Here is a 12,834-nt window from a genome sequence, read left to right as displayed (position 1 = left end):
CTAATGTTGTGGCCTAGTGGGGCATGATTTTGCCTTGCAGCTAAACCTGAACTGAGATTTTTTCTTTTATTTTTTAACATTCCTGAAGGCTGGAATAAACTACCCAAAAATAAATATATGGATAAGGTTAGAACAGATAATACATGGTCGCCATTAAGGTGGTTTCTTAGCTAAGAAGCCTTGTAAGAAGAAGAGTGACATGTACAAAAGGATGTGATAGCCGATACTTGATAGATAAGTTACAATGTAGAGGATCCCTTTGGTGTTGCAATCGTATGTTGATTCCAATTTCATCCTTCACAACTCCCAGCCATTATGATAGCCAATGCATCTGAAAAATGAATGAGGCTCGCCCAAGCGAATAGCACCTAATGTAAGCAGATAACAAGAAGAAGAACGTTTATCATGTTCCACCCTTTCAGGTGTCAGGGACGTTCAAGTTCTGGAATAGCTCTGGAAGGTGAGCATTCGTCAACTTAGTTCTCTTGCTGATCTCACGCTGCTTCTTCTTTGGCTTGGGCTTGGAGGCAGCTCCATGCGCCTGGGCCATAGCCCTCCTCTTGGCAGTGTTTGTTGCAGGCTTCATCCCATTCTTCTGAAGATCTTTCTCAATGTCAACCATATCACGTGGCAGCTCGATTCCCCGGAAGAGCTGCTTCAAATCATCATCCACCTTAATAGGTACCCTGGGGTCATTTGGGTATGCTATGTCCTCCTGTGAATCAAAATTCGACAGCAGCCAAACCTGGCCTGCAGCCTTCAGAGCCTGCAAATATCACAATGTATGTGGAAATGGAATTAGAAAAATAGGACATGATTTTCACTAGGGTTAATATGTAAGTTTGTGTTTTAAGTACTTGGCTGCTGAGCTTCTTCATAACCAAAATGTTCTTCGTCTCAAATTCACACTACTGAGACCACTCTAAAATCAAATGGCTAATCACATGGTTGGAATCATCTGACTGGAATGACTTCCACAACTAGGACCCTTTGGTACATCAATTTGATACTAAGTGCAGTGATAGAGCAAAACATCATCTGAGTGATATGAGCCCAAGTGATACAGGGATGTTGTGTGGATACTGGATATAAGCCTTGCATACTTAGGTTGGAGCCATGGTTTGAAAAATTGAATCGGAATCAGCCGATTCAAAACAAAATCAGGTGACCTCGATTTTGATTGTTGCCAATTCCATTTTGGAATCGGCCATGAATGCACATTGATCTTCATTTTTTACCAATTATTCCTTCTGTTAGTTTGCAAAATAGCAGGAAATCAATGAAACTTACCTCTTGTAGCTAAATCTACAAGCCTTTTGAATAAAAAAAAAAACTCCAAAAAGTAAAAAATTTGTGGAAATGTTTGCTTCTTCCTGATCCAGTTTCTAAGGTTTCAGCCGATTCTGGCTGATTCCCAACTGACACCAATCCTGATTCAAATTGGAATTGATGGAGGCTGATCCTGTGTACGATTCTGGGATTTAAAACCTTGGTTGAAACTACAGGCAACTAAAGATGAAATTCTAAGAAAATGACTTTTGGTCTTCGTTCCCGGGTTAGGAAATCTTCACCAATATGCAACAACCGATGTTTTTGAAGTGATGTAGCAACACCCAGCAGTGTTTTCCAGGAGTTTGATGAGGTGATATGGCCAAAATCCTAGAAAAATAGGTGTTTTCTCCTTCCCGCAGGTGAAGTAGGCGATATTTTCGAGTTCTGGTCTTCAAGACATGAAGTATTTAACTAACCTGTTTTGTGGCGAAACGACATGAAACATATCGAAATTTCGCCGAAAACAGCGAAATATTGACCGAAACAATGCAAGATTTCTGTTTTACCTACCATTTTGTTTCAACAGATCTAGGTGAAGAACTTTTTCCCAAAATTGATTTTTTGCGGAAAATATGATAAATACCTGTTCGTTGCTGATGAAATTTTTATGTCAGACTGGAGGCCGATCTACCTCCTCACTCACGTCGTCGGAATTTTTTTCTGTTTATAATATATTATATATAATTTTGTTATTTTTCTGGTTTTAAAAAATACATTTTCCTACAACACAAATGTGAAAAAATTAGGTATAATATAAACAAGATGGGCCTCAATTATATATATGTTAGACACTGTTGACCAATCTATGGCCCCAAGGAATCGGAATTTTTTTTCTACCAGTAAATATTTATTTTTTATTTTAAAAATAAAATTTCAAAAAAAGGGAAAATAAGGAAAATATTGTGTTTTAGTTTGAAAAATAGATAAAAAAAAAATTATGACAGTAATTTCAGCGTGTTTTGAAGCGCATATAAGGTTATCATGCTGCACCATATTTGCTTTTGTCGTATTAGGCCAATATTTTATTTTAAAAAATTAAGAAATTTATTTTTAATTAAGAGAAAAATATATGGGTCAGGGGGAAGATAATAAGCAGCAACATAGTTGTTTCAGTGGTCTTAATCGATGTGCCTCAGTTAATAATAATACCTCTCGCTGCCTGCCTGCCTTTCCTTGCTTCACTCTCATCCACTCTACCTCGCACTGATCTTCCTCCGCTGCCTGTGACTTGTTTTCTTTATGCAACAGTATGGTGGTGCAATAATGGCTGACAAGGAAGGAGGCAGGGAACACGACAGGGGAGACATAGCATGGAATGCCAATTGATGGTGACAAGAGAAAAACAGAGCTATTACTATCGCAAGAAGATCATGGTAAATGGGGCCACAAGATTGAAACATTTGGCTGGGAATGCCAAAGATGTGGCTACATGTCGCATGGTTCCTGTAGAGATTTCTAAGGCAGTAGTTGCACACATGAGGGGAGTGAATCAAAGGAAGGCAAAAAAGGAGAAGGCGATGATAGAATTTGAGGAGGCAGTTCGTGCGACTCAGAAGGGTTATGATAGTGATGATGACAATGATGACCCTGTGTATGTGCCTGATGATGTGCACACAAATGTAGAGGCTAGAAATTTTCGGCAAGCACAGGCGAGGAACAAAGTCACTTCTCATGAGGAGCAGGATAGAGACAATCTTTATGGGAGGAGCCGGTCCGTCTAGGGCAGGTAGTAGTGGATCTACATAGTCACAACCACAAGGGAGGAGGCAAGCTGCATTGCCCTTCGATCACAAAGTACGAGGGCAACTCCACCTCCAGTACGTGGATTCATCTAAGGAGTAAAAGGATGCAAAATACATTTATAGGTTGTTGAAGGTGGTTCAGGAGGTAGGAGTGGAGAATGTTGTCCAAGTTGTGATAGACAACGGAAGTAACTCAAGGTTGGTCAGAAGTTGATGAATAATAGTAAGTACCGGCCATAGTTATCAAGGTGCTAAGCAATCCAAGGCGTTCGAGGTCCTCATCACGTTTCAATATTATTTTTTTAATATATCAGTTATACGTGTGAAACAATCAAAACACACATTTGGTTTATATGTTCTTGGAATTGGTCATTTTCAGGTATACCTAGTCTCACCTTTGGTTAATATTGTTCTTAGAAAATATTATGTTATCAATAAGTAATTAACTTGCTCTCAATTTAGAGAAATGTTCTTGTTATCTAAGAAATTTGATTAATCAAATGATTTTATTTTTACATGAGACTTTTTGTATTAGGCAGAGCACAAAATCAGTTTTCCAACAAATCCCAGATTTCTTAAATCTGATTTATATCAAAGGAGTTATGTTCCAGTCAAACCTTATTTGGTGTGCGCAAATGCTGTTAAAATCCCTCTGAATGAAAATAGTTTTTTAGATATCAAAACAAATGAATATTTTACTGCACTCTTAGTTTTTAGCAATGTTTTACCATATTAAGATTTATGAAATTTTTAGATTTGAGAAAAAATCCAACATTAGAAAGTTGAAAATTTCACCTACCGTAAAAAATCCAGTTTTTGTTCTTGAACTGGGGGGTTGACTTTTTATCCTTTTGGAATTTGATTTTTTAACTATTTTTATTAGATTCAAATAGGGGGGTATTTGCTTATTTATGAATAATATCTTAAGTAAATGTTTTTAGAACATATACAAAAACATTTACTTGTGATCTTTGGCATAAATAAGTGCCAGAACCTGATTCAATATCAATTAAACCAATGCAAGGCGTCCTACAATAAGGCGGCAGCCACCTAGGTAACTAGAAATCCGCCTGGACGCCTAAGCGGCGGCTTGACAACCATCGTACCGGCTCTTCTAGACTACTTGGGCAGCCCATTCCATTGACCTCATGCCGAAGGACATGAGTAACATAAAATTGGGGCAGAGTATGGTTGAGAGAGCGAAGCAGGTGAGCATCTTTGTCTACAACCATGGGTTTGCACTGAACCTTCTGAGTGAGAAGTGTGAGGGGGACTTGTTCATGCCTAGCGTTACTAGATTCGTCATAAACTACATTACACCAAAGAGCTTTGAGGCAAAAAAGGCTTGACTTAGATCTATGTTTGCATCTAAGGAGTGGTTTGGGTAGAGAGAATCGAGTTCCCCTAATGGTATAACAACACAAGCAACCATTTCATCTAAAGAGTTTTGGCACCACCTAAGTAAGGTGGTTAAAGTTTGGAGCCAGTAGTCAAGACCCCAAGGATGGTGGATTCTACTTTCAAGCTTACCATATCACACATGTAAGTTGTTGTGGACATGATGAAGGACCATGTCTATGATGCGATGCCACATGGCAACAAGACCTTCCTCAAGATAATCAAGGATAGCTGGGAGCTTCAACTTATGCATCCATTGCATAAGGCTGGTGAATATCTTCTTTATTGTACCTAATTCACATTGCATTTTATAATTTATAGAATGTATAACTATACATTGACAATATCTATATGTCAATTTTCAGCATACCATCTGAACCCCAAGTATCAACATAACCGTAGACTTGGGGTTGAATCCGGAACTTCTAAAAGCACTAAAGCAAGTGGTTGCCAAGTTTGAGCTACGTGATACAATACAATCTATTTGCAACAATGAGGTGAGTTTTGTAGTTCATAAGTATTTACTCCGACTGGTATTGATTGCTAATGTTAACAATTTTCCAAATGGTATAGATTAAAAGTTTCAGGGATGCCTGAGGGAGTTTTGGAGCCCCGCCGCAATGGCGTGCTAGGAAAATGCCGACGGTGGTACGCAATTCAACATCTTATGAATGTGTTTAAACATGTATAACTTGTAAAATGCAAATAACATGTCTTATTGTTGTAATGCAGCTAAATGGTGGGTGTTGTATAGGGGTGTGGCACAAGAATTGAGGAAGATAGCAAACAAGGTGCTCTCCCAAACATATTTCGCCTCCACCTATGGGCAAAATTGGTGTACATTTTCTCTCATCCAATCAAAAAGGTGGAACTGATGCGTTCCCAACGTCTAGCTGACTTGGTATATGTGCACTACAATATGAGGCTGAAGATGGAACACATAGGCCTGGGTATGGAGAACAAATAGGAACCATATCGAGCTTGCCAACATTTTCCAATTGGAGTCAGATGAGGAGGAGAGAGGTGACTTGGTGTATGTGCACAACAACATTTTCCCTTGGTGGAGTGGGTGAGGAGAGAGGTGAGCAAGTGATGGATTAAGCTGGGGATAGACCTAGCCCCCATATAGCCAGTGAGATAGGTTCTAATGCGGATGAGTACATGGCTTCAGAGGGTTGGATACACTCACAGACACCCTGACTGTTCGAGCCCGCACCTGGCAGGGATGATGACGAGGGCCCTGACTGGTCCACTTCTTCAGGTGGTCAAACTCGCATACCATCACCATCTACTCATGGAGCTGATAGCAACGACGATGATGATGGTGGCGGCGACGATGATGATGATGGTTATGGGGGTAATGATAGATATGCAGGACTTCAAGAGGAGTATGACCAGGCAAAGGAGGTGCATGAGCCGGAGCCGATTCGATTCACTGTGGAGACCCAGTTTGATCATGCTACACTGGATATGGACAACAGTGCATATCCATCCTCCCATGTGCAGGCTACATGTGAGAGCCACGAGTGAACTCGATCTAGCACGTCATAGTTCTTATTAGCACTTAGCAGGCACATTGTATTGTTGGGACTTGGGAGACCTAGGACTTTGGTGTCTATGTAAACTGCACTTTGTAGTTTGTACTATTTAATTAATCAAGTAGTCACAGGTAAGGTTGCTCCATTGTGACCAAGTGGTCACGGGTTCGAGCCCGCAAACAGCCTCCTTGCAAAAACAAGGTTGCGTACATTATGACCCTCCCGAGACCTCGCAGTGGCGGGAGCCTCGTGCACTGGGTAGTGGTATGCCATTAATGGTGCATAATTTACTTGTATTACTTGCCTATTCTGTCTTCTAGTACTAAAACAATGTGTAGAATAAACAATATTACAAAAGGTATACAATAGGGTTCGACGTTTAATGCCAACCAAGGGTGCAAATCTACAACATCATTTTGTGGGACTTGTTTTGCAATACGAAGATTTACGTATGTTTATATAGACTAAAGCAAAGTTTCCCTGAAGTATCGGAGCCTAATACGGCTATTTGCCCACTGAATTAGCCTACCGAAACAAGATTTAGAACTATGGATTAAAGTAGTGAGAAACATAATAGATATGAATACTATTGAATTGTGTTATGTGTCGGTTCTTGCTTGGATGTAATTATTTGTGATTGTAGTTAGTTATTATTAATTTATTATTATTAATTATAAGTACGTATGGGATTGTGGTTATTTATTATATTGAGTTATTAAAAGTGGGATGACTGTAGGGAGATATTGTAGGAGTTGAGAGGAATTGTAAGAGTGGGGAAGTGGGTAGTTAATATTATCTATGTATTTATTGATGAATGAAGAAGTAGAAAGTGAGGAGAAAAATCTTAATTAATTCTTGAGTTTATCTTGAGAGAGGATTGGCGGCCTCCCAATTGTGCCACGATCCCCGGCTTCGTCCGTAAAGCCAAATCTCTATATTATCTCCTATCTTTTCTCTTATTTTTTTATTTGCTTATCTATTTTCTCTCCACCAAGATTTGCGTACGTAACAAATTGTATGGTCTTAGAGTGGACGTGCAACATTTGGGTAGCAAATCCCAAGTAGTTGGGATAAAACTTAATGAATTGAATTGAATTGAATTGAATACTCAGGTTTAGGTGTGGGTGTGAGTGTAGGGTAAGCAAAAAGGGAATTTGGGATATGTATTTAGACCGAACGAAATTTTAGATAGTGTTATGATAGTGGGTGGTATTAGCAATAAGATAAGAAAGAAGAAGCAGGCAAGCCAGTCCATTCTTTAGTAACAGGAACTGGACTTGAGCCAATCTTGGCCCAGCCCAAACAGAGCCTGATTACAGCCCTCTGATCCAATGGTTACTAGCCAACATACATGCCAAATGTGAAAAGAGAACACTTCTATTTAAACAGCTTCAATTTTATATACATTTCATGTAAATATGGACGTATGGATGAGGTCAGATATACTCAACTTTAAAAATGATTCAAATGAAATGCCACCAAATTTAAATTTACCTGCAAGTCCTCCATCACAGTTGGATATGCATCCTTGAGATCAATAATAGCAATTCCCTCGGGAAACTTACGTATCAATACAAGCAGTTGGTTCTTATCCTTCAAATCATGCTTTGACTGCAGATGTTTCAAAGACAAAATTACTTCCTTACTACTTGGAAGGTTCTTAGAGCAAGTGCAACCATATATCCATCAGGCACATACAGTCAAAACTAGAATTCGCCTAATTAAATCTTAAATTTGTCCAAAACTACTGTTGTATCATTTCACATGTAACATGAAATGGTTACCTTGTAAGAGAAGCACCTCCCATCATAATGCACTTTAGGGTTATTCCTTAAACTGTCAAAGACAGCTTTGTTGGCATTTACATCCACATAACATGCTTCATTGATCTGCTCAGGTGTATGCGCTAACCGTGTCTGCAAGGATGTTCTCAAAAGGAAAGGAGAATTAGTAACTTTCTGAAATGTCCTTGAACCAACATTACTGATAACCATATATTCTTTAGAATACTAACTTGTTATCTACCATCTTTGAGCAGGTGAGAACATGGAACTAAATCTCAGTCGAAACTGACCGAATTCTCCGAGTTCTCTTGGTTTCGGGCCTGGCTGAAATGAAACCCAGGGTCGAAACCCATGATCAAAACTCAAGTTTCGACCCTAGGTTTCAACCCAGGGAGGCCCAAGGTCTGAACCCAGTGTCGAAACCTTGAAACAAGATCCAGCACATCTCGGTTTCGGGCCTGACCGAAACTGGCCTCGAAACTGAGATTTAGAACCTTGGATGAGAATCATAAGATAGCAACATGCTGAACTTAAGCACTAATCCTTTTTTCGATCATACCATCTCCATAGATCAATAGCTTGAAGAATACAGATAAACTGGACTGGGATAAAATGTGGATGCTCTTTCACTAGTATTTACATATTCTTGTAGCTATTATCCAAAATAGTACACTATATCAATGTCCTTAATCAGTCCCCATTCAAATATTGACTTTCCGTACATCATCAGCCAATTTCCTGTTTATTCAGCAAAGTTCTGAGTCCTCACAACAGATAGTGATTTTTTTCCTAGACTCTACTAACATCTAACTCTTGCTTCTGTTAGTGTCAATATAGTTTTAGCAAGTAAACATGTTAATTACATTTCGCACAGCTTCTGAAACCATCTTATAACCCATCTGGCATTACAAGTCTGGGAAGTTCTATTGCTTTTCCTTGAGAATATAGGCATGAGCAGAGGCATTTAGGTATCATAACTCAACCAATGCACCAAGCAAGGGAAGGCAGTGTTGATTTAGAACCATGCACATAAGAAAGATCACCTCCATACCTCCAGAAGTACATCTAGAACACGCTTAATCTGAGCACCAACAGGAGCCTTCCGTATGCTGTTGATATGTTGAAGCCTCTCTGTGTCATTTGAGAATTTGACTGGAGTGGCAGGAGCTCTGGCAGGAACTGGTGATGAAGTGCTTGCAGGTGTAGCTTTATGAGTTGCCTTTGAAGCTCCTGCTCGGGGGATGCTGGTGAGGGTAGATTGGCACTTCTCCTGCTGCTGCTTGAACTTAGCTAGACTTTCTTGCAATGCCATTGTATCTGTTCACTTAGCATTAACCTACTGAGAAAATTGGAAGGAAAAAAAAAAAACGAAAGAAATGACATGAGATTTCAACCACATGGACAAACCTTTAACTACCCAGAAAAACAGAGGACAATTCAAAAAAACATTTAACTATCCAGAAAAACAGAGGACAATTCAAAAATATAATCTGCAGAATAAGACAGAACACTAATTGGAGCTACCTAAGGCCATATAGGTGGAAACATCAAGGTAATAATTTGCGGTAAATATAGTTCCTTCTGATAAATGCAATTAAATGACACCTCCACTGACACAGAACAAAAAAACAACAACATTAGTAACCATGATATATTAACAACAGTAGGTATAACAATGTTAGTTGTAGTAATTATGGTGCCAGAGAGTAGGAACAGAACTCTGAAGTCTGATCTGTCCAAGCCAATCCCAAGGATCCTCTTATCCACCAACGGCTAGATCTAACAATCTACAGTGGATTAACCTGGTCTTGCAGGTGGATAAGACGACAGACTGTGTAATTAATGTGTTGGAATATGGGTATTTGGGTATTACGTGTGACATGGGTCGATCCATGATATAAGATCGACCCATGGGGTGTTATTTCTATTTTAGTTATTTTCCCTTTCCTAGTTCTATTCTAGCTCTATTTAACTAGTTAGAATTAGAGTTATATTTGGGCTGTGACACTGTTCATGTGAACAGTGTCGTGAACAATGTTTCCCTTTGTAATCTCTTTTATTATTATTATTATAAATAGAGAGCTTGACTGATCTCATTGATCAATCAAGCCATTCACTTATTTCTACATGGTATCAAAGCCTAAACCCAATATCTGAGAAATTAATTCTGCTCTCCTCCATTGTCTCCCTCCACAATTGATCTCTCCTAGATCAATTAACCCATTACCCTAAAACCCTAAATCAACCGAGACCCTCCTCTCTTCCCTTCTCTCGTTTCCATTATTTCATGGGGGCAGTACTTTGAGGTGATCTAAATATGATCTAGTACTTGCCCTAGAGTTTACCTCCTTTACTTTATCCTATTTTATGATCTCCATGCACAGTGAGATCCATGTTTGAAGATTGAAGAACTGCAGATTTTATTTTAGAAGACCTGCAGATTTTTTTCTCAAAGATTAAAGACCTGCAGATTTATTTCTCTTGAAGACCTGCAGATTTATTTCTCGCAAAGACCTGCAGATTTATTTCTCTCGAAGACCTGCAGTATTTTTTCTCCATGTTTGAAGACTAAAGCACTGCAGAATTTTATTTAGAAGACCTGCAAATGTTTTAAGACCTGAAATTTTTTTTTCTTGAGACCTGTAGATTTTTTTCTCGAGACCTGCAGAATTTTTTTCGAGACCTGCAAATCCATATTGTGCAAAGATCTGCAGACTCCTTTCCTCTTTTTTTTGAAGACCTGCAGCTGTTTTAAAACACCTGCAGCAGTTTTTTATTGAAGACCTGCAATTTTTTGAAGACCTGCAGCAGCTTTTTTGTTGAAGATCTGCAGATTTTTTTGCAGGAGTGCAGTATTTTTTTGAAGACCTGCAGATTTTTTTCTGTATACAGATCTGCAGCTTCTCTTTGTTTGACAACACTGTAGTTGTTTATTTATACAACCTGCAGAGTCTATTTTGAAGAACTGCTGCCTATTTACCTATTGCAGAATATTCTGCAATTTCCTGCACTTCTCGGTTACTGAAGTTCTATCAGTATGCCTGATTCAGCTGCATCCACTGCTACCACCAACACTGGCCAATCTTCTACACAAGGGACCCATCATGATTATCCCTCTTTTCCAATCAGCCCGATAAAGCTCGATGGCACTAATTATTTACTTTGGTCTACACAAATGTTTCTTTCCATTGATTCAAGGGGCTATAAGGGATATATATATGGTACCACTATCAAACCAAGTGAAGCTGGTACATTACAAGACAAGTGGAGTTCTAGCAACTCTCTTGTTATGGCTTTTCTTCTCAGTGCAATGACTCCATCCATTGCCCGTGGCTATACACTACTTGATTCAGCGGCAAAAATTTGGAAAGCTGCTAAAGGTACCTATTCCCAGGTAGGGAATGATGCACAAGTTTATGATATTCAACGAAAAATCCATGCAACCAAACAGGGTGAACTTACTTTATCTGAATACTACTGTGAACTCCGTAGCCTGTGGCAAGGGCTTGACTATTATGATAACTTTCAGCTTGATTGTCCTTCTGATATTACCAAATTTCAGCTTAGGGAGGATAAATTCAGAGTATACACTTTCTTGATTGGCCTTAATGTGGAATATGATCAGCTTCGGTCTCAAGTTCTGAGTCGTTCACCTTTTCCCACTTTGGAGCAAGCCTACTCTATGATACAATTGGAAGATACTCGTCGGTCCACCATGTTACCAACTACACAGCCAGAGAGATCTGCTTTAATTTCTTCTAGAGGTAGCTCTTCTAGTACTAGTACACGTTCCTCGTCTAAGAAGGAACCTCTTAAATGTACTCATTGTGGAAAGGAACGACATACTGTGGATTTTTGCTGGAAGTTACATGGTCGGCCATCTGACTCTTCTGATGGTCGTAGTGGTGGTCGTGGTCGAGGCCGTGGCCGTGGTCGTGGTGGCACACAGGCCCATCTTTCGAAGCTCTGAAACAACCCCTACTACCACACTTCTGCAGAGGAACTTGCTGCCTTCGTCGTATGATGACTACCTTCGCCTCTTCATCTGCACCGCCTCTACCTCGATTGTGGTTCCCTCTTCGAATCGAACCTTGTTTTCTCCAAACCAGGAATTTCTTTTCTTGGTCATTGTGCTTCGGCATTATCTCATCCTTGGATAATCGATTCGAGCCACTATATTGAGTCAATCCAATTTATTTTTCGTTATTCTCCCTGTTCGGCAAAGATAAAATTAAAATAGCCGATGGTTCTCTTTCCTCTGTCTCGGGAAGGGAGCCATCCATTGTTCTCCTTCTTTATCTTTGTCCTCTGTTTTACATGTTCCTAAGTTAACTTCTAATTTGCTTTCGATCAGTAGTTTGACACTGATCTCAATTGCAAAGCTATTTTTTATCCTTTACATTGTGTCTTTCAGGACTTGGGGACAGGGAGAACGATTGGAACTGGTAAAATGCGTGGTGGTCTCTACTTGCTTGACGATGATCTTATCTCTAATGTTGTTACTATGTCTGGCCAGGCTCTTACTGCTACTTCTGCTGAACATCATTTATCTGAATTGCACCGATGGCATCGTCGACTGGGCCATCCACCTTTAGGAACCTTAGCTAAGATTTTTCCTGTTTTATTTCAGCATTGTAACCCTCACTCTTTATTATGTGAGGCTTGTGTTTTTGCAAAACAAACTCGTTCTATTTATTCTAGTTCAAATAAAAGATGTTCTAAGCCTTTTTCTATGATTCATTCTGATGTCTGGGGTCCCTCACGTACCTCTTCTATTTCTGGCTTTAAGTGGTTTGTCACCTTTATTGATTGCCACACACGCACCATTTGGGTTTACTTAATGCGACACAAGAGTGAAGTTTTTTCCTGTTTTAAAGTCTTTTATAGCATGGTTCAAACTCAGTTTCAAGCTACCATTCAAACTCTCAGGAGTGACAATGGTCGTGAATATTTAGATGGAACCTTTCAATTATTTCTTGCTACTCAGGGTATTATTCATCAAACCAGTTGCGTTGACACTCCACCCCAAAATGGAGTGGC

The 12,834-nt window shown here is 39.4% G+C and overlaps 2 protein-coding genes across 2 annotated transcripts; one reads left to right on the top strand and one right to left on the bottom strand.

Annotated features, from left to right (window-relative positions):
* Window positions 1-412: 412 nt before the first annotated feature.
* Window positions 413-9,132, bottom strand: LOC122651501 (general transcription factor IIE subunit 2-like). The gene is made up of 4 exons (XM_043844908.1): window positions 8,846-9,132; window positions 7,795-7,926; window positions 7,505-7,621; window positions 413-766 (listed from the first exon to the last, which is right to left on the bottom strand). Exons 1-4 carry the CDS (start codon window positions 9,104-9,106, stop codon window positions 419-421), a joined length of 858 nt encoding a protein of 285 aa, XP_043700843.1. The 5' UTR covers window positions 9,107-9,132; the 3' UTR covers window positions 413-418.
* A 1,837-nt stretch (window positions 9,133-10,969) lies between these two features.
* On the top strand, window positions 10,970-11,764 carry LOC122650408. Its single transcript, XM_043843824.1, has 2 exons — window positions 10,970-11,149; window positions 11,246-11,764. Exons 1-2 carry the CDS (start codon window positions 10,970-10,972, stop codon window positions 11,762-11,764), a joined length of 699 nt encoding a protein of 232 aa, XP_043699759.1.
* The last annotated feature ends 1,070 nt before the right edge of the window (window positions 11,765-12,834 follow it).

Source organism: Telopea speciosissima, chromosome 2, assembly GCF_018873765.1.
Source record: "Telopea speciosissima isolate NSW1024214 ecotype Mountain lineage chromosome 2, Tspe_v1, whole genome shotgun sequence".
Lineage (NCBI taxonomy): Eukaryota > Viridiplantae > Streptophyta > Magnoliopsida > Proteales > Proteaceae > Telopea > Telopea speciosissima.
The sequence above is the reverse complement of the archived record's forward strand: the minus strand, read 5'-3'. Positions and strand labels throughout refer to the sequence as shown.